We start from the raw sequence: 21,535 nt of genomic DNA on the forward strand, positions 1-21,535 counted from the left end.
CTCTCTCTTTTTTTTTTTTTTTAGTTTCTTTATTTATTTAAGTAATCTCTACACTCAATGTGGGGCTTGAACTCACAACCCTGAGATCAAGAGTTGCATGCTTCCCCTACTGAGCTAGTCAGGCAGCCCAGGTTATCTTGAATATTCCTTCAGACTCTAAGAGCCCAAGAGTTGAAGGACCAGGTTTGAGAATTAGACCTGTCCTTTACTAGCTGTGAGAGCAGGAGCAAGTCACCTAACTTGTCTGAGCTTTTTCTCTTATGTAAAATAATGCTTATGATAACACAGCTCATTTTTCATATATATTAAATAATACAGGAGGATTAAATAATTTTTGTTAAAGTCTCTTGCTAACTGTAAATCTTTATAGAAATCAATTTTATGGTTTTTTAATTTTTTAAAGTAAGCTCTATGTCCAACATGGGGCTTGAACTCACAACCCGAATATCAAAAGTCACATGCTCTACTGGCTGAAACAGCCAGGCACCCTTATAGAAATCACTTTTAACTTGAAGATGGCTAATAATCCTAACCCCTGCATCATATCACAGTGCTCCTTTGTTTACAACATCCAAAGCCTCCCCATTGCCCAAAGAACAAACTTCAGACTCCTTAGCATGGTGTTCAAGACTGTTAGCAAACTAATTCCAATTAACCTCAATGTTCTCTTCCAGCCACTAACTCTACCCGAGGTTCCAGCCAAATTTCATTTCCTACTGTTCCAAAATGGCCACATTCTTTCATAGTTACAGCTTCTCAGAAGTTGAGAGAAGCCAAAGTCCCATTTCCAGTTAAAAGTTGAAGAAATGCCCATTTTTTTGTAGCATGTTTGAAATGTTTATATCTAATGATGCTTTTAATACATAAAAAACGTGATGCCATGTAACTGTGTTATTCACAAGATTTTTTTTTTTTTTTTAAGATTTTATTTATTTATTTGACAGAGAGAGAGAGATAGCAAGAGCAGGAACACAAGCAGGGGGAGTGGGAGAGGAAGAAGCAGGCTTTCCGCCGAGCAGGGAGCCCGATGTGGGGCTCGATCCCAGGACCCTGGGATCATGACCTGAGCTGAAGGCAGATGCCTAACGACTGAGCCACCCAGGTGCCCCAAGACAGGATTTATTTTAAAAATTAATTCATAGTAATGTCAGTCAGTGGGATAAGAGTTTACATTTGAACGCTATCTTTCTTTCTGAACCTGTGAATCAATCCCAGTTAACTGTGTATATATTGAAGATACTTCATAAAAGTGGGGCCTATGCCCAAACAGTGACCTCTTCCCTGTTTCCCAAAAAGGAGCCCTCTTCACACTTCTGTGCCTCTCCACCTGGTTTTCCTAATGTCTGGCCAGCTCCAACTGAACATTTGAGATGTAGTTCACACATCATTTTTTGTTTTTAAAGATTTTATTTATTCATTTGACAGAGTGAGACACAACAAGAGAGGGAACACAAGCAGGAGGGAGTGGGAAGGGAGAAGCAGGCTTCCCGCGGAACAGGGAGCGCGATGCAGCGCTCGGTCCCAGAACCCTGGGATCATGACCTGAGCCGAAGGCAGACGCTTAACGACTGAGCCACCCAGGCCCCCACACATCATTTTTGAAGGCTTCTGACATGCCATTACCTCCTTGATGTTCTCAGTGTAGTTGACAATATTTCTGTGATAAGTATTATCATGGAGGAAGACAAGCGAAGTGTGTTCACATCTACCTTCTCCTAGACTTTTATATAGTTTATTGAAGATGAAGTCTGTGACCCACTGCCTTATACTGTGTCTGGTACATAGCAATTCCCAATGGCCATTCTTCTTCTTCTTCTTTTTTTTAAGATTGATTTATTTATTTGAGAGAGAGAAAGAACATGAGCCGGGGGAGGGGGAAAAGGAGAGGGAGAGAGAGAATCCTCAAGCAGACTCCCTGCCTAGCAGCATCTGCTCTGCAAGACTTGATCCAAGGACCCCAAAATCACCTGTGCTGAAGTCAGGCATTTAACTGACTGAGCCACCCAAGCGCCCCCCAATGGCCACTATTACTATATTTTGACATGGAGGTGAAATACTAACATGTAAACATATCCTGGTTGCTTGGGATATATATTCAGGTATGGTCAGTTGCTTTCACAAGATCTTCTGCTTTGTCAGGGCTTTATTCTTTTACTTGAATGCTCTTGTTCTGGAATTTCATATTTTAATTTAAAATAACATAATAATGAAATCACAATAAAAGTCATAGCACTTTTTGGATAAGGTTTCTTTAAAGCATACTACAGTCATTCATTTTGGGATGTATAAGGGGTGATGCGAATAAAGATGGTGGGGGAATAAAGGAAAATATGCCTTAAAAAATTTCTTAAGTGTAGTCTCTTCTAACTTTTCTATTTTCTGTTAATAGCATAATCACTTTCCTAGCTTCCAAGTCCTCTCTGCAGGTTAAAAAATAAGAATTGTCGGCCCCTGCTTGGCTCAGTCAGTTAAGCGTTTGCCTTCAGCTCAGGTCATGATTGGGATTGAGTCCCGCGCAGGGCTCTCTGCTCAGCTCAGTTAAGTGTCTGCCTTCAGCTCAGGTCATGGTCCCAGGGTCCTGGGATTGAGTCCCGTGCGCAGGGCTCTCTGCTCAGCGGGGTGCCTGCTTCTCCCTCTTCCTCTGCTCCCCCTGCTCGTGCTCTCTCGCTCACTCTCGCTCTATCTTAAATAAGTAAAAATCTTAAAAAAAAAAATAAAGAATAAAAAAGAATTGAAGTTAGTATTTAAATTCTGATCTTTTTAAAAAAATAATTGTTGGGCGCCTGGGTGGCTCAGTTGGTTAAGCGACTGCCTTCGGCTCAGGTCATGATCCTGGAGTCCCTGGATGGAGTCCCGCATCAGGCTCCCTGCTCGGCAGGGAGTCTGCTTCTCCCTCTGACCCTCCCGACCCTCCCCCCTCTCATGGTCTCTCTCTCTCAGTCTCTCTCTCTCTCAAATAAATAAATAAAATCTTTAAAAAAAAATAATAATTGTTAGATTTAGCTCTTCTCCATTCTTATTGCCAGTAACTAGGCCCTTCCTTCCTCCACCATTAGCGGATTTCAGCAACCTCCCAGCTAATTGTCTTGTCTAGGTAGCTCCTTTTAGCCATTCTGTCAATCTTTCTAAGACTGATTTTTCTCATCAGTGTTCTAATCCAAAACTTGTTACTTATCTAAGCCAAAATTCTTCAGTTGGCATGCAAGGCCCTGCATGCTTTAGTCCCAACCTTGTCTCCCCTTCATTGCTTAATGCAGGTTCTTTGCTTGGGGCACAGTTCCTCTTTCCTTTGTCAGAAGATATCAGGCTTTTGCTTGTATTCTTTGCCCTCCCTTGCACTGTCCATATCCCACCCATTCTTCACAGTCCATAAAGACCCTCCTCCTTGAAGATTTTATTGGCAGCTCCACATCGTAGTCATAGCTCCCAAACAATTATTGTCATGTGTTGTAGTTGTGACAAGATAGTAGAATCCTCTACCCTTTTGTCTTGATTTGAACTGATAACAGGAGACCTAGGGACCATGACCTGTGACAGTGGGATATGTGCCCATATATATTTGAAGTGCAAATCTGTAATTTCCAAAATACTGGTTCTTCAAGCACATGCAGATCGCTTAAAAGAACACAACTCAAATACTGTTATGTAATATTCATTTTTGTTATAAAAGATGGAAAGGGGAGAGTACAGTGAGAGTGTCTGAGGTATGGGTTTACTTATCTCCCAAAGCAAGGGATTCATTTCTTTATTTAAAAAAAAGCTATATTCACATTTCCAATTAACTACATCCTAAGAATCTCCAAGTAGGTCTTATAAGCAGGCCTATTTTTTTTTTCCCAATGGCAGGCCTATTTTATTCTCAAAGCGTGTGAAACACAAAACGTTTGAAGGGAATAACCACGGAGGTACTTGAGACCACAACCCACAAGAAAAAGAGTCAAAAGCACCCTCTCAGCGGTGCTGCTTACCGGGACGCCACTGGGCCTGAATTTACGCTCTTGGGAGCCTCAGTTCTCTCATCAGTGCAATGGAGATACTGCTTGAAAATATTTACTTCCCGGGGTTGTGGTGAAAGGCTTTCCTTCTGGTGAACTGCGGGCGGTTTGCCTCCTAAGACCCCGGGGAGGTGCTTTTCCTCCCGGGACGCACTTCCGTGCGCGAGTAGGGCTGCCTCGCAGGGAGCGGGGAGCGCGCGGCGCAGTACGGGCCGCCCGGCCCGCTGGGGTTCGGCAAGGACAGGTTGGCCACAGCTATGACGTGTAGCGTGGGGGCCTAACGCGGAGCACGCCAAGTGTGTAGGCACGGTGCAAAACAGGCTGAGCGTGCGTGCACCAGGGTGCGGGCGTACGACAGAAAAGCGACAGCTGACTAGGGAGTCCGAGGCGCGCAGGGCCACAGCGTCCCGGTAGTGGCGGCCACGCGGCCCGCCGCCCGGCTACCCAGGTTGGGGTACTGCGCCGCCGGCCGACCGGTCTCCGCAGCGCCCCACCTGGCGGCCGGTGGGGTCGCTGCCGGGAGAGTCGATTTGCTCCGCCTCCGCCGAGCTCGGCTGTCCTCCGCAGCTTCCCCTCCCCCCTCTCGCCCGACCCTCCTCCCTTCCCCCTCCGGGATCGCGATGGACGCGGCCGCCCCCCGCCGCCGCCGCCGGCAGCACCGCGCGGGCCTCTGAGCTGCGGGCCTGAGGAGCCGCGTGCCGGGGACCGGACGTGCGCTGGCTGCCGCCGGTCGGAGGAACCTCTCGCTTCCCTGTCACCAGGTCCCCGCGGAGGAAGGGGAGGGACGAGGCGCGGCTTTTCCTGTGCCGCTTGCCCGGCTCGACCTGCGCGGCCTGCGGCTTCCTGGTAACTCGAGGGCCGCGGCCGGGCCTGGCTCTGCCCGCGGCCTGCTTGGAGCTGGACCGGAGCGGTTTGGGACGACGAGCCCCGGTAAGAGCTTGAGGGACGGGGAGGCGGAAGCGCCTTAGGCGGTCGGAAGGGCCAGGCCTGGGGGCCGCGACCCGGGATGCCCGGCGGCGTGCGGGGAGCGAGACCCCGGCTCCGGGTGAGGTCGGCCGGGCTGCTGCGGACTAACCCGCTTAGCCCCTTTGTTCCCCTCCCCCGGCCCTGCCCGCGGTGGGGCCCGCCTTGTTCGAGCCGGAGCCTGGCTTGCCCGAACCGGAGCCCAGGGCGGGCCCCCTTGCCCTTGAGAAGGGTTCGCCTCCCGGTCGGGCCAGGGACGTCCCCCCGAGCCTTGAAGTTCCGGGCGCCGCTCCCGAGAGACCCGCCGCCTGCTCGGCCCGGCGGCCTGCTCTGGGCACGGAGGCGTGCTGCCTCTCCTCCAGAACTTCCCCCTCGTAGACACAGGTAGCTAACTTAGCAAGGTTTGGTGCCAGGAAAGCAGAGCGCGGTGCCTGCGCTTCCCGGCGCGGCGCTCGACTGGGCCCGGAGTGTTGGGTCATCCTTGCTGGTCGCCGCCGTTGGGTGCCCACCGGGACCGGCGGCTGGATTCACACACCTGCATCTGGGTTACCTGGGATCCAAAGCTGTCCTTCCGTCGGGGCGCCTCCGGGCTTTTGTAATGACTTGCCTCTTGGGGCTGCTTCTCTATTTTGTATTATTATTATTTTTTTTTAACCAACTGCCCCATTCTGTGGAGATGGGGAAAGAGGGCCATAGATTGGCCTGTATTCGGATCCGTAAGGTGTTAGTCCATTGCATTTACTTTTAGCATTTCTTTTTAAACTTTTTAAGAGTTGCCAAGACTGCCAGAATTCTTAACTACGCCTTTATTCATAGATACAACTTGTATCTGATTATTGTTTGTATGTGGATGTCTTATGGAGCAGTAAGTAAATTGGGAAGTCAGCAGAATTTGTGGAATTGGAGATCATTTTAAAGCAGAAACTTAATTTGAAGGGGGATTGGACACAGTGCTTAGAATCATCTCCTCAAAATACGGAATCTAACACATATCTGAAGATCAGTTTTGGGTGGAGGATGGGGTAAGAAGTTTGCTGGGGAAAAAAAAAGAACCTTTAGTAAGGTGTTTTTTGCCTTTTGGCACAGACGTTGGTGATAGCAGTAGTGGGATCTGAAGCTTGACTGTGTTTGACAAAGACAGCTCTGGTTTTCAGTTAAGTAGCAACCTGATCAGCTTATTCTCTAGCGCAAAACTGATTTTTATTTAGTATGATATATGAATGTTAAACTGGAGAAATAAAGTTGAAAAACTGCATTAAAGTACTCTCTCAAACATACTTATGAGTCTTTTCTGATTCCTAGGAGGACACCAAGAACATTTGGTTCTAGCCGATGTAAAAGAAAATTTTTTAAACCCAAGCTGATCAGTCCTGGATATTTAAAGGACTTTTTCCTTTTACTTTTTTAATTTAAGCAAAGAGGCTTTTAAAAAACCATGGCAGATGTGGATCCTGATACATTGCTGGAATGGCTACAGATGGGACAGGGAGATGAAAGGGATATGCAACTAATAGCCCTTGAACAGCTATGCATGCTGCTTTTGATGTCTGACAACGTGGATCGTTGTTTTGAAACGTAAGTACATCCCTTCATCATCTTCTTTTGGGGTTGCTGTGGTGACATCTGTTTTCAACCATTTGCAGACTTCCGTTTGTGTAGACTTTTCTCTAGTGAGTTTTAAAATTATCTTTTAAAAAGTTTCTCCAGTTTTGGATTTGTACTTTTCTGAGAAATAAACATTGGTAGGTGAAGTAATTCCTGTAATGATAATTGTGATGACACAAATATATGTTTGTTGAATGAATAGGAATTAGGGAATACTAATTTAACCCTAGCTTGCTTGATTTATTTTCAAAATATCTTATGAACTAGGAAAATACAAATACTTCTTTAAAGGTACCTGTTTCTGTACCAAGAAATTAACTTGAAATAAACATGAAAATACAGATAATGAACAGTTTCCAGCTGCCCCTTTCTTCATTAGTATTAACTCATATGACATTATACTTTCCTTAAAGCAAATGATTGCTTTGTAAATTTCAGTTTGGAGGATATAAATTGGGTGTTACTTACGTAGCATATTTTTGGAACAGTAGAAACAGATTTAGTAATTTGGAGTTTAAACAATTTTATTCAGAGGTTTTAATGTAGAATTTGTGTGAAAATGTAAAAGAATTCATTACTAGATTGGCTATTAATGCTATTTTTCCTCTTTAACCATTCTGAATACAGAACACATTTGGTTTTTACTGTTTATTTTATATTATTTACAATTTTGAATTCTGATAGTAAGTAAATGAAAACTCAGATTTCTATATTTGTTTTAATGCCATTTTGAGGTAATTAGAAAATGAGATGTTGACTTAAAATTTTGTATAATTATCTTAATTTCGTTGAGGTGGCAATAAAGATTGTTATTACTAAATGGACAAAGTATTTCTTTCTTTAAGATTTATTTATTAGAGAGAGAGTATGTGCAGGCAAGCGTGAGTGGGTGGTGGTGGGGGAGAAGCAGACTCCTTGCTGAGCAGGGAAACCTGTCTTGGGGCTCGATCCAATCCCAGGACCCAGGGATTATGACCTGAGCCGAAGGCAGCCGCTTAACCAATTGAGCCACCCAGGCACCCCTAAACTGACAAAGTATTTTTAATTGTTTTCATTTTTAAATGAATAATTAATGAAGATGAATTAATAAATTAATAATAATTCTTAGTTATAAGTCCCATAAGACAATAAAAATCTTAGGATAAAAATCCTTATAAACAAAGTTTCAAATCACTATTTTTTATTTTTGTTTTCTTTCAAGATTTTATTTGAATTCAAATTAGTTAACATGTAGTATAGTATTAGTTTCAAGGGTAGAATTTAGTGATTCATCAGTTAACCCACCCCCCAACCCCAAATCACAATTTATTAATGGCCCATTCATGTCAACTAGTTTTTGTTATTAACAAACTTTGAATGCATAATAACCTAGTCCCCCTGTTGATACTTATTTTAGCAGGATTCATAGAAAAGTAAAGTAGATTTTTGAGTATTCATAGATTTCATTAGAGGGTCTTAATTACCTGAGAATTACTTTCGGTTTTTTAAAAAAGTTACACTTGCTGGGGCACCTGGGTGGCTCAGTCAATTAAGCGTCTGCCTTCGGCTTTGGTCATGATCCCTGGGTCCTGGGATCAAATCCCGCACTGGGTTCCTTGCTCGGTGGGGAGCCTGCTTCTCCCTCTCCTCCCAGCTTGTGCTCGCTTGTGCTCTCTGTGGCTATCTTTGTCTCTCTCTCTCAAATAAATAAATAAAATCTTTAAAAAATAAAAAGTTATACTTGCCAATTAATGATTGTTTTGTATCTTTATTAAGTACTGATATATAGTAGAGATATTTGTAATGGCAGTTAAAAAAGGTGTTACCTTATTAAAACAATTTTAAAGGAAATATTTATTTTTAAAGATTTTATTTGAGAGAGAGAGAGAGCATGAGAGGGGGGGAGGGTCAGAGGGAGAAACAGACTCCCCACTGAGCAGGGAGCCCCATGCAGGACTCCATCCCAGGACTCCAGGATCATGACCTGAGCCAAAGGCAGTCGCTTAACCAACTGAGCCACCCAGGTACCCTTAAAGGAAAATTTTTTAAAATAGAAAACATCCCTATATAAAATCCTACCATCCCTACATAACTGTTCTTTCCATTTTCCCTTCTAGGCTTATTTATATTTGATATAATATAAATTTATGAAAGATGAAACTGAAGTCAGATGTGGACTTAATATTTTTTATTTACTAAGATAACAAGATTATTTCGAATTGGAATGGTTACCCCTGTTTCATGTAGCATACCAGTAATTTATCTCTCAAAAAACGGATGTTTGATGAAATTTGTGACAATTTTTTAAAAAACAGTTTGCTCTCTTTGTTCTATAGTCAGATTTTCTTGTCACAAGAAAAATTGATTACCTTAAACCAGAGAGGCAGCATGGTGAGATGAAAAGAATGGGCTGTGGTATCAGAGACTTGGGTTCAGATTCTTGGATTCTTGGTTGGCTAGGTCTCATTTAGCCTTTGAGAGCCTTAGTTTAGGTTCTTTCTCTGTAGAATAGCAGTAGACTCCTTGTGAGGATTAAAGGAAAGAATGTATGTGAAAAGTGTTTTGGGTAAAGCGGGCTACCCACTAATATTATTACATTTCTAATTTTGAATTTTATTTTGGGACTTTATTTTGTGAAGCTGATTGATTTTGGAGAGTCTTTTTAAATTCTTTGCAAGAATCAAACAGGGTAGGGGGAAAAACAAGATGATGCGCATATTTTGAATATTGGTGAAAATTTCCTGTACCAACTTGATTTCATAAGATACTAGCATACAGGGGCGCCTGGGTGGCTCAGTCGTTAAGCTCTTCCTTCGGCCCAGGTCATGGTCCCAGGGTCCTGGGATTGAGCCCCACCCACCTTAGGCTCCCTGTTCGGTGGGAAGCCTGCTTCTCCCTCTTGCACTGCTTGTGTTCCCTCTCTCGCTATGTCTCTATCTGTCAAATAAATAAATAAAATCTTAAAAAAAAAAAAAGATACTAGTAAACAGTCCTTATTTATATTGAATAAAGCAAAAGATGTCTATGTTCAGATACATTTTTGCCTTATTACCTTGTATTAATAGTTATATGTCTCTTTAGGCAGGAAAGGCAGATGGTGTGGTAGAATAATGGCCTTTGGGATGGGATAGATTTGGGTTCAGGTTTTTGTGAAGATTAAAAGGGATAATATATGTGAAATCCCTAGCATAGTGCTTTTCACATAATAGTTAAGTCTTTTCCTTTAACTTAATATTATACGTGGCTCTCCATTTTTTGGAGAGTTTTGACAGTTTGAAGTGAAGGGGTGTACATTTTCTGTGAAGCTGTGATTCTTCCTATTAATGCCTGAACTTACAGGGTAATGCTCTAGAAAATAAAATTCAAGTTCGAGGTGAGTTTTTGCTTTCATCTGTGATATGTTGGTGAGTTAAATTTAATATGTTATAAATTTAATCATAGTTAAATTTAATGAGTTACAAATGAGTTTGCATTCACATTAAAATAGATTATTGTACATGTTATTATAAATAGGTAAATCCTGCTCACTTGTAGATCCTGCCTACTATCTCTTCAGGTAGTATAATTTAAAAGTTATATTTTCTGGGTAGAATCTAAGATCTAGAAAATGGGATATTAGGTATAGTAATTTTATTTTTTTTAAAGATTTTATTTATTCATTAATGAGAGAGAGAGAGGCAGAGGCAGAGGGAGACACAGACAGACTCCCTGAGGAGCAGGGAGCCTGACTTGGGGCTTGATCCCAGGACCCAGGGATCATGACCTGAGCCAAAGGCAGATGCTTAACTGACTGAGCCACCCAGGTGCCCTAGGGATAGTACTTTTAGGTACTAGAAGGCTCTTTTTTTCTTTTCTTTTCTTTTTCTTTTTTTTTAAGAGAGGAAGCGGGGTAGGGGCAGAGGGAGAGAGAGAATCTTAAGCAGACTCCATGCCCAGCATAGGTCGCAATCTCAACAGCCCTGTGATCATGACCTGAGCCTAAATCAAGAGTCGGATGCTTAACCAACTGAACCACCCAGGCGCCTGAAGTCTCAAAAAATAATCATTTTAGTTAATTATGAGGGCACAAAAGGATGTACAGTACAAAGTCTCTCCCTCTCCTTTCTCCTGGCTAATCATTTCAGAGGCAACCACCATTAATCATTTTCCTAGTGTATTCTTTGAGCGATATCCCAAGGAAGAAGGTCTTGAGTCTGGATTCCAAAGTGGTTGAACACAGTGGTAAAAACTTCCTGTTGTATATTTATAGTAAAAGGTAAAAAATACCTACAGTAGTGACAAAGCTTTTAACCTTTTATTTATTTTTTTTCAAAGATTTTATTTATTTATTTGACAGAGAGAGACCCAGCGAGAGAGGGAACACAAGCAGGGGGAGTGGGAGAGGGAGAAGCAGGTTTCCCGCTGAGCAGGGAGCCCTATGCGGGGCTCTATCCCAGGATGCCGGGATCATGACCTGAGCTGAAGGCAGATGCTTAACGACTGAGCCACCCAGGCACCCCAGCTTTTAACCTTTTAAAGATTTTGAAGATTTTATTTATTTGAGAGAGAGAGAGAACACAAGTAGGGGAAGGGGCAGAGGGAGAGGGAGAAACAGACTCCCTGCTGAGTGCTGAGCCCTACTTGAGGCTCGATCCCAGGACCCTGAGATCACGACCTGAGCCAAAGTCAGAGGCTTAACTAACTGAGCCGCCCAGGTTCCCCTAACCATTTAAATTGTTTTCCTACTTTATGTCAGGTGTTAGGTGATGACCAAAACAGATACAGTCTCTATTTTTATGGTGCCTAGTAGTCTGATAGAGAAGGCAGATATTAAATAATTATAGAAATAAAACTGTGGTTATAAACACATTTACTAAGTGCAATGAAGGAAAAGAGTAGGGTGCTGTGACAGTATGTAGAAGGGACATGACCTGGAAGGGTAGGGGTAGTCCAAGTGGCCTTCTTTGAAGAAGTGGTTTTTTCTAAAGATACGAAGGATGAGTAAGAGTTTATGGGATGAATTATGTAGAGGAGGTAGAAGGGTGTTCAAAGAGGAGGCAATGTGTGAAGAATTTGAAGTGGGATTGAGGAACTTGGAGAACACTAGTGTGACTGGGACAAGGAAAGTTTGCCAGAGTGCTGCGTAGGAGGTAGGGGCTAGATGGAATGGAGTCTTTTGCATATGATAAGTAAAGCTTTTGGTTTTATCTTAAGAGCAATGCAAAGGCAGTGAAATACTGCAAAAGAATGAGTGATATGATTACATTTGTCTTTCAAAAACATTACCTGCTCTTTTGAGAATAGAATAGATGTGTGGAGAGGACAGAAAGAACACATTCTTCTAGACTTGGTAGATTATGGTCCAGAGAGAGTTTGGTGTAATAGGAGTAGGAAGAAGTGGATAGAGATAGATTTAGGAAGTAAAAGAGTCAGAACTTGTTGAATGATTGGATATGAGAGAGTGAGAAAGGAAGTATCATGGATTACTCAGGTTATAATGGATGGTGATGCCATTCAGTGAGAGAGAACACTGGAAGTTTTGAGGGGCTGAGATCATGAGTTTGGATTTGGCTGGATTCTCATATCTGCCTCTGCATTCAGCCTGCTGGATTATGTTTTTTTTTTTTTAAAGATTTTATTTATTTATTTGAGAGAGAGAGACTGAGAGAGAGAGCACATGAGAGGGGGGAGGGTCGGGAGGGTCAGAGGGAGAAGCAGACTCCCTGCCGAGCAGGGAGCCTGATGCGGGACTCGATCCAGGGACTCCAGGATCATGACCTGAGCTGAAGGCAGTCGCTTAACCAACTAGCCACCCAGGCGCCCTGGATTGTTTTGATAGAAATATATGAAAAAATCATTCTCCACAAATGTAGTTGGAAAAGGGAGGAATGTTGTAATGATTTTTTAAACATAATTATGGGTATTCTTTGATACCATACCAAAACTGGAGAAGTGATAGTTTAAGGGTTAGTTATAATGTGGATTCTGAATCATATGAATGAACTTTTTGTACCCTGTTACATAAAATATATTGGTCTCGTACTTTGAGTGGATTTTTTTTTTAACCCATGTTTAAGCTTGTAAAATTGTGCACTGGTAATGGATTTATCAAGCTATACAGATAATCCAGATGTTGACATATGTCATTCTATAGTATCACAAACTCACATTTGTTTAGTATGAATACTGATCTCATCAGAAAGGTTTCAATATTGGGAAGCTGTCTAGCTCATGGTGGCAGATACAAGTTTTCCAAAATTGTCATTTTTGCTTGAAAGCTTTAATGTTATCATTGGCAATAAGTACTGTCAGTTGTTTTCCTTGAAGTGGAAGTCTTGCTTCGTTAAATTTTGAGAAAATGTTTGCCAGATTTCCAAGTCTGAATAATCACAGTTTGTCTGAATTTCTTTCAAGTAAAAATGGTGTTGGTGAAAAAAAGTCTAGTTGAGCTCTCCAGCAGTTACACAAGTGCTTTCCCTTGACACAACCATCATCTTCAGGAGGCAGATGTGCTTTATACTTACTTCCCATTTCCTGAAGTAGGTTATTAAAAAGATAGGTATTCAAGGGTTGCGATTTAGCAAAATTAATAATTTTTTTCCTTCATCAGGGTTATTCTGTAGTGAAACTGCCTGCCCCCAGCCCCCAGCCCCCCAATGCCAGAGCTCGGCAATGAAGAATACAGCTCCCAGTAGTACAGTTTAGTGCCCTTGCCTTGATTCCGGCTGAAACGCCAGCAGTTTCTTCCACCATTGCTTTTGCATCATGAGTGTATGTCAACATGGGAAGAAAGTGATTCAAAAAGAGAAAGGACAATTGTGTTGAATTGTGGTGAGAGGTCAAGTAGGGTGAACACTGAAAGTGTCCTTTGGATTTAGCTACATTGTCCAGGACATTGATCTTAATGAGAGCTAGTGGAGTGGTGGTGAGGGGCAGGTTTGAATGGGTCCAGGAGTAAGTAGGATATGAAGAAACAGAGCCAGGGAGTGTGGAAGACTTTTTCAAGAAGTTAGATTGGAATAGGGGTATGGGATTTTTGTCCTTTAAAGGTCAAAGAGATAGGAGAGAGAATATCCATAGTGTTTTGGATTCTGAGAAACTGGGAGAAAATAGGCTTCTGGTAAGACCAGTGCTTTGTAAACTTCAGTGTGCATGATGTGAATCACCTGGGGATCTTGTTAAGCTGCAAATTATGATTCAGTTGGTCTGGTGTGCTGCCTGATAGTCTGCATTCCTAGTATGCTACCAGATAATGCTGAAGCTGTGGTCAGAAAATCTTATGTTTAGGAGCAAAGCTCTGATCTGCTGGTGGAGAGATGGGTTTTATTTTAGGTAGTGTGTCCTTGTAAAACAGGGAAGATGGAGAGATTAGATGTAGATGTTTTAGGTTGGATGGTTAAAAGTTTGACGGATTTCTGTCTGATGACCTTTTTTCCTCCCTGAAGTAGGAGATTGAAAAGAATGATAGTATCTCGGATTGGTATGGGGAAATAATTATAATTTGCTAGGAGCTTCATAAGAGATATCCCTGTCTCCAAGCTAACAATAACCAGAGTCGTATCTTAAAATTTTTTTCATGGTCTTTCCCCCCCAGCTTTATTGAGTCTTAAAATAATTATTTGACTATACCACTCTATTTTAAAAAATCTTTGGGTCTTTACCTAATGGATAAGATTCAGATGCCTTCAAAGACTTCTCTTGTGTTCTCACAGTACTACTAGATACTACTATTACTATTGTTTTTCTTTTTTAAAAAGATTTTATTTACTTATTCATTTGAGAGAGAATGAGAGCGCATGTGCGTGAGCGAGAGCAAGCATGAGTGAACATGAGCAGTGGGTAGGGGCAGAGGGAGAAGCAGACTCCCTGCTGAGCAGGGAGCCAGTTGGTGCTCAGGTCTCCATCCCAGGACCCTTGGATCATGACCTGAGCTGAAGGCAGCTGCTTAACCGACTGAGCCACCCAGGTGCCCCTTCTTTTGTTTTTCTATTGCTAAGCATAGTGCCTGGCATATAATAGCTAATAGCTAATAACCAGATACTGAACAAACTGAAGAAGTTATTTATGTTGTGGTTGCTTTTCATTTATGCCTAAAATGCCTAAAGAAAGTATTTCTGGAGTCATGAAATTGGTTGGGGAGCATGTAAGAGGAGGAGCATTGTATTCTTCTCTGTAGTACAAACAGTGACAGAATCAGTATATATTTTCCCTACCCCCCTGCATTTATGTACCTGCTTTCTCCATATTAATTTCTGTTTTCTTCTACCCCATGGCAGAGTAATAGGGAAGTGAAAAATAATTTTTTTGATCAGCGCTACAGCTGATCCTTCCTGGGATAGAGAAAGTTCATTATTTCAAATACATATAATTCTAAAAAGTTAAGGAAGTAATTTCTGTTTACAGAAGTCAACTGTTTATGTACTTCTTTTCAGTGGACAGCAGAAAGAAGTGCTAGAAGATAAGAACCATTCTCTGTAAGGGGGGCTCATAGATGATGATCTTCAGTGAGCTTTTGTTAAGTTTACCAAAGTGCCTGTCACCTTAAAATATTAAAAAAAAAAAAACCACTCTTCTATTTTGTAGCTATAAATAATGTATACTTTGCCTACTTGTTGATTGTGTCATTAGGCCTTTGAGTTCCTTAGAGCCCAGCACTGTCTTACTCATCTTTGTATCCTACCCTCCAATACCTAGCACAGTACTTGGCATAAAAAAGTTCTGTCTATTCAGTAGATAATTTGTTGAATGAATTGCAGTCAGATTTGTGTGTGTGTTTTAATTGGAGAAAGGCATGTGTACATATTGGAATTTTACTCCTTTTTCTTTGAGAGGGAAGGCCATAATTTTCAACTGCTACACCAGGAGTTATTTTTGGTTAAGCAATACAGAGAGAGACTCAAGGCTGGGAGCAGGGACAAAAATAAAAGATGAAATAGATCAAAAGAGGTTATTTATTATCTTTATGAAACCAAATTTATTAATTTATTTAACTTTTATAGTGAAAATTTTGTTTTAGTTCTTTAATAAAGGAAATGCCCAATTTACAGACCATATTAACGAAATATTGCCACTATAGATAACTTCCTTTATTTATTAAAGAAGTTAAATTTTATATTGTAAATCTTCAAAAATCTTGGCCCAAGTCAAGTGATATTGTCTAAAAAAAGGGTATGGTAGTTATAGTATAAAAACTATTACAGTTCCCAAGAAAATTATTTCTCTTTGGAACCTCATGAAACTTTTTTGTTCTTGTTTTTTTTTTTATTTTATTTATTTGAGAGAGAGAGTGAGCCAAGAGAGAGCACGAGCAGGAGCAGAGGGAGAGGGAGAAGCAGGTTCCCTGCTGAGCAGGGAGCCCAGTTCGGGGCTCGATCCCAGGACTCTGGGTTCATGACCTGGGCCAAAGGCAGATGCTTAACCAACTAAGCCAGCCAGATGTCCCTGTTCTTGTTTTAAGTTACTTATCTCTGCTTTCATCAGGGAAAGATTCTGATGTCATTGCAGGTAGCATTTTGGAAACCATTGCTTAAATTTGGATTCATCTGAAGTTTCTTCTTAATCTCATTTGTGTGGTTGACTGGTCTGACAGTTCCATATAGGTGGAGTAATCTTAATGTTTCCTAATTAGGCTACTTTTAGGTCTATAAATTGGTATTATAGTATAGTACTAGGTTTAATTATATAAAAATAATTCTGCCCATAATGTAAGAGATTAATCTTTAGCAAATTTAAAAGTTTGAAAAGCTCTTTAATTATAAATAAAATTTTGTGCCATGGATGTATACTTTTAGCACTCTACAGGGAGGGCTGTGATTATGATAGGCATGATACTAATTTTTTTCTGAAATTTATTTAAATTACACGCAGTAAAGTTCCGAGTTTTGACAAATGCAGAGTCGTGTAACCACCACCACAATTGAAATTCAGCACTGTTCCATCATCCCAAGTTCCATTTCCTAGAGCTGTCCCTTTGAAGTTAAATCCTTCCCCAACCCCAGTGCTTGACAACCAGTGAGTGGTCTGTTCTCTGATGCTATAGTTTTGACTTTACGAGAATGTTGTATAAGTAGAATCCCATATACATTGTGTAGTGTTTTGAGTCTGGCGTCATAAATACAGTATATTGCATTTGAGAGTCATCTATGTTGCTGTGTATAATAGTTCCTTTCTTTTAATTGCTGTGTAGTACCATTTTATGGATGTGCCCCGTAGATGGTTTATCCATTTACCTTTTTTTTTTTTTAAAGATTTTATTTATTTATTTGATAGAGAGAGTGAGAGAGCACAAGCAGGGGGAACAGTAGAGGGAGAGGGAGAAGCAGGCTCCCCGCCAAGCAGGGAGCTCGATGCGGGGCTCAATCCCAGGACCCTGGGATCATGACCTGAGCCAAAGGCAGACGCTTAACCATCTGAGCCACCCAGGCGCCCCTACCCATTTACCTTTTGAAAGACATTTGGTTTTCTATTTTTGGTGATTATGACCAAAGTTACTATAAACATTAGTATATTGATTTCTGTGTAAATATGTATTTTCATTTCTTCTGCAATTGTTAGAGAAAAATCTGACAAGATGGAAAAATTGGCAAACTGACTTCAAACTTTATATGGAAATACAAAGGACCTACACTAGCCAAAACAAGTTAGAGGACTAATAGTACTGTTTTTAAATTCCTGTTATATAGCTACAGTAATCAAAACAGTGTGGTACTGATATAAAGCAAAATGGACCAATGAAATGGAGCAGAGTTCAGAAATAGACTTAAATACCGAGACACCTTATTTCTTTTCCTTTCTTTCTTTTTTTTTTTTAAAGATCTTATTTATTTATTTGACAGAGAGAGACACAGTGAGAGAGGGAACACAAGCAGGGGGAGTGGGAGAGGGAGAAGCAGGCTCCCTGCGGAGCAGGGAGCCTGATGCGAGACTCGATCCCAGGACCCTGGGATCATGACCTGAGCTGAAGGCAGACGCTGAATGACTGAGCCACCCACGTGCCCCGAGACACCTTATTTCAACAAAGGTGCAAAGGCAGTTCGGAGGAAAAGGATCGTATTTTTTTATGGTGCTGGAACAATTGGTATCCATGTGGAAAAAAGAAAAAGTAACTGTGATTCATGTCCCACACCATATACAAAAATAAAATTAAAATGAATCATAGACCTAAACATAAAACCTAAAACTATAAAACCTCTAAAAGAAAATGGAGATATCCTTTGTGACCCTAGGTTAGTCAGGTATTTCTTAGGTAAACACCAAAAGCACAATCCATAAGAGAATAAATTGGTATGTTTGAAGGTTTTTATAATTAATTCTTTGTGTAATAGAGGACCGTTTAGGTTATTTAATTCTTGAGTGAATTTTAGTAGTATGTCTTTCAAGGAATTGGTCTAACTAATGTGAATTAGAATTTATGGGCATAGAGTTGTTTGTAATATTCCTTTTTATCTTTTGGGTGTTTGTACAGTATGTAGGGATAATTTTCCTTTTCATCTTGATACTGGTAATTTTTATGTTTTGATCAGTCTGGCTAAAGATTTATCAGTTTTATTAATCTTTATAAAGAAGTGGCTTTTGGTTTAATTCATTTTTTGTTTTTCTGTTTCAAGTTTCATTGATTTCTGCTCTTTATTAATTCCTTCTGTATTGGTTTGAAATTTAATTTGCTCTTTTTTTTTCTAGTTCTTAGGTGGAAGCGTAGGTTACTGATTCAAGACCTTGTCTAATATAAGCATTTAATACTATAGATTTCTCCTTTCTGCTTTAGTTGATGTTATACATTCATTTTCATTTGGTTCAGAATACTTAAAAATTTTCTTTGGAAGTTTCTTTTTTACCCTTTTGTTATTTAGAAGCGTGTTGCTTAATTTAGAAATATTTGAGTATTTTCCAGATATTTTTGTGTCACTATTGTGGTCAGATAATATACTTTATTATTTTAATTAATTATTTTAAATCTCTTAAGGTTTGTATTATGGCCCATTATATGGGTTAGTTTTGGTGAATCATTCACATGCACTTGAGAAGAATGTATATTTTGCTCTTGTTCGGGAGGAATGTTCTGTAAGTGTCAAATTAGGTCAGGTTGATTGATAGTGGTGTTCAGTCTATATCCTTGTTGATTTCTATTTGTTTTATAGGTTACTGAAAGAGAGGTGTTGAAGTCTCCAAGTGTAATTGTAGATTTATCTATTTCTTTTCAGTTATCTCAGTTTTTCATGTATTTTGAAGCCTTGTTAGATGACTTTAAAAGGATTGTTAAGTTTTCTTGGTGAATCAATGGTTTATCATTATGAAAACACTCTTTTTAGCTCTGGTAATTTTCCATGTTCTGAAGTTTATTTTGTCTTACATAACTATGGCCACTTAAGCTTGCTTGCTTGCTTGCCTTTTTCTCTCTCTTTTTTTTTTTAAGATTTTTTTTTTTTTTTTAAGATCTTGTTTATTTATATGACAGAGAGACACAGCGAGAGAGGGAACACAAGCAGGGGGAGTGGGAAAGGGAAAAGCAGGCTTCCCACGGAGCAGGGAGCCCGATGCAGGGCTCAATCCCAGGACCCCGGGTCATGACCCGAGCCGAAGGCAGACGCCTAATGACTGAGCCACCGAGGCACCCCTTTTTTAAAGATTTTATTTTTAAGTAATCTCTGTACCCGATATGGGGCTCGAACTCACAACCCCAAGATCAGCAGTCCCATGTTTCACTGACTGAGCCAGCCAGGTGCCCTTCAGGCTTTCTTTTGATAGTATTTGTTTGATCTATCTTTTCTTCCATCCTTTCAGTTTTAACCAATCTATGTTATTATATATAATGTGGGTTTCTTGCAGACGGTACATGGTTGGCTTGTGTTTTTTTAATCCAGCCTGGTTTGGTTTTTTTTTTTTTTTTTTTAGTCCAACCTGACTGTTTTTAATTGGTCAGTTTAGACCATTTACATTTAATGTAATTTTTGGTGTGTTTGGATATATGTGTAACATTTTACTTTTTGTTCTCTTTTTTTCTGTTCTTTCCTACCTTACGAATTACTTGAATATTTTGTAGCATTCTATTTTAACTTGCTTGTTGGTTTTTGGCTCTCTTTATATTTTTTTAATGGTTGCTCTGGGAATTAATTAAGATTAATTACTTAACTAAGAGTTAGTGTTTTACCATTTTAAATGAAGAAGCCTTACAACTATGTAGATCCCTTTATCTTTTGTTGTTTTAAATCTACATACATGGAAAATATCAAGATGCAATCTTAAAATTTTCACTTTCAAAAGTCAGTTTAAGGGGCGCCTGGGTGGCTCAGTTGGTTAAGCGACTGCCTTCGGCTCAGGTCATGATCCTGGAGTCCCTGGATCGAGTCCCGCATCGGGCTCCCTGCTCGGCGGGGGGTCTGCTTCTCCTTCTGACCCTCCCCCCTCTCATGTGCTCTCTGTCTCTCTCATTCTCTCTGTCTCAAATAAATAAATAAAATCTTTTAAAAAAAAAAAAGTCAGTTTAAGAGGAGAAAAATAATCTATTATATTTATTATTTCTGTTGCTCTCCCTTCATTCCTGAAGTTCCATGTATGTCTCTGGTATCATTTTCTTTAACTTTGAAGAACTTTCTCAGCATTTCTTTTTCTTTTTTTCTAAGATTTTACTTATTTATTTGAAAGAGAGAGCAGAGAGAGAACATGGGGCAGACTCTCCTCTGAGCAGGGAGCCTTATGGGCTGGATCCCAGGATTCTGGGATCATGACCCGAGCCGAAGGCAGACACTTAACTGACTGAGCCATGCAGGTGCCCTTTTCTTTCATTCTTTCTTTCTTTTTTTTTTTTTTTTTAAGATATTATTTATTTATTTGACAGAGAGAGACACAGCAAGAGAGGGAACACAAGCAGGAGGAGTGGGAGAGGGAGAAGCAGGCTCCCTGCTGAGCAGGGAGCCCAATGCGGGCCTCGATCCTAGGACCCTGGGATCATGACCTGAGCTGAAGGCAGATGCCTTATGACTGAGCCACCCAGGTGCTGCTCTTTTTTTTTTTTTTTTTAAAGTAGGATCCACACCCAGCGTGGAGCCCAATATGGGGCTTCAACTCAGGACTCTGAGATCAAGACCTGAGCTAAGATCAAGAGTTGGATGTTTAACCGACTGAGCCACCCAGGCTCCCCTCTTTAACATTTTTTTTTTTTTTTAAGATTTTATTTATTTATTTGAGAGAAAGAGAGAGGGAGGAGGAGGGAGAGGGAGAAACAAACTCTTCACTGAGCAGGGAGCCTGATGTGGGGCTTGATCCTGGCACTCCGGGATCATGACCTGAGCTGAGCAGATGCTTAACTGACTGAGCCACCCAGGCGCTCCCCTCTTTAACATTTCTTTTAGGGAAGTCTGCTGGTGATTAATTCTCTTAGTTTTTCTTCATTTGAGAATGTCTTTATTTTCTATTTGTGCTGTGAAGGTATTTTTGCTGGATATAAAATTCTGGGGTGACAATTCTTTTCAGCACTTTAAAGATACTGTTCCATGGTTTTCTGGCCTTTATGGTTTCTGATGAGAAATCTGCATTTATTCTGACCTTTGTTTCTTTGTGTTGCTTTTCCTCATGCTGCTTTTAAGATTTTTTTAAAAATTTACCTTTGTGGGGATTTTTGCTGTTTGTGATTTGCCTGTGCCTGGTTGTCTTTGAATTTGTCTTAATTGAAGTTCGCTGAGCTCTTGAATCTGTATGCCTTTCACCACATTTGGAGCATTTTTTTGTCAAATCTATTTTCTACAGCCATTTTCTTTTCTCCTTTTCTTCTGGGACTCCAGTCCACAAATGTTACACTTTTTGATGTGTTCCCTCAGATACCTAACACTCTTTACTTTTTTCTCCCAGTCTTTTCACTCTGTTTTTCAGATTGGATAATTTTTATTACCTGTCTTCAAGCTCACTGACTGTCTTTTATGGCTTTTGAGCCCATTTAGTGAGGTTTTTCCCCCCACTCACATACTGTACCTTTTTCTTTCTTTCTTTCTTTCTTTCTTTCTTTCTTTCTTTCTTTCTTT

The 21,535-nt window shown here is 40.6% G+C and overlaps 1 protein-coding gene and 1 long non-coding RNA gene across 13 annotated transcripts in view; one reads left to right on the forward strand and one right to left on the reverse strand.

Moving 5' to 3' along the window:
• The window catches only part of LOC118003078, a 78,501-nt gene extending 74,068 nt beyond the window's left edge, over positions 1-4,433 (reverse strand). For 6 of the 7 annotated variants that reach the window (XR_004677257.1, XR_004677258.1, XR_004677256.1 and 3 more), the window contains exon 1: positions 3,969-4,353. This is a non-coding gene — a long non-coding RNA (uncharacterized LOC118003078). Of the gene's footprint in view, positions 1-3,968 lie in introns of all 7 variants that reach the window. The other variant, XR_004677259.1, reaches the window with a different exon arrangement.
• Positions 4,434-4,639: 206 nt separating this feature from the next.
• The window catches only part of HECTD1 (HECT domain E3 ubiquitin protein ligase 1), an 87,297-nt gene continuing 70,401 nt past the window's right edge, over positions 4,640-21,535 (forward strand). For 5 of the 6 annotated variants that reach the window (XM_034993811.1, XM_034993816.1, XM_034993813.1 and 2 more), the window contains exons 1-2: positions 4,640-4,925; positions 6,373-6,533. In XM_034993811.1, coding sequence (XP_034849702.1) covers positions 6,394-6,533 — 140 coding nt within the window. In that variant the 5' untranslated portion in view covers positions 4,640-4,925; positions 6,373-6,393. Of the gene's footprint in view, positions 4,926-6,260; positions 6,534-21,535 lie in introns of all 6 variants that reach the window. The other variant, XM_034993812.1, reaches the window with a different exon arrangement.

The sequence above is a fragment of the Mirounga leonina genome, unplaced genomic scaffold, assembly GCF_011800145.1.
Source record: "Mirounga leonina isolate KUSES-001 unplaced genomic scaffold, KU_Mleo_1.0 Mir_91, whole genome shotgun sequence".
NCBI lineage: Eukaryota > Metazoa > Chordata > Mammalia > Carnivora > Phocidae > Mirounga > Mirounga leonina.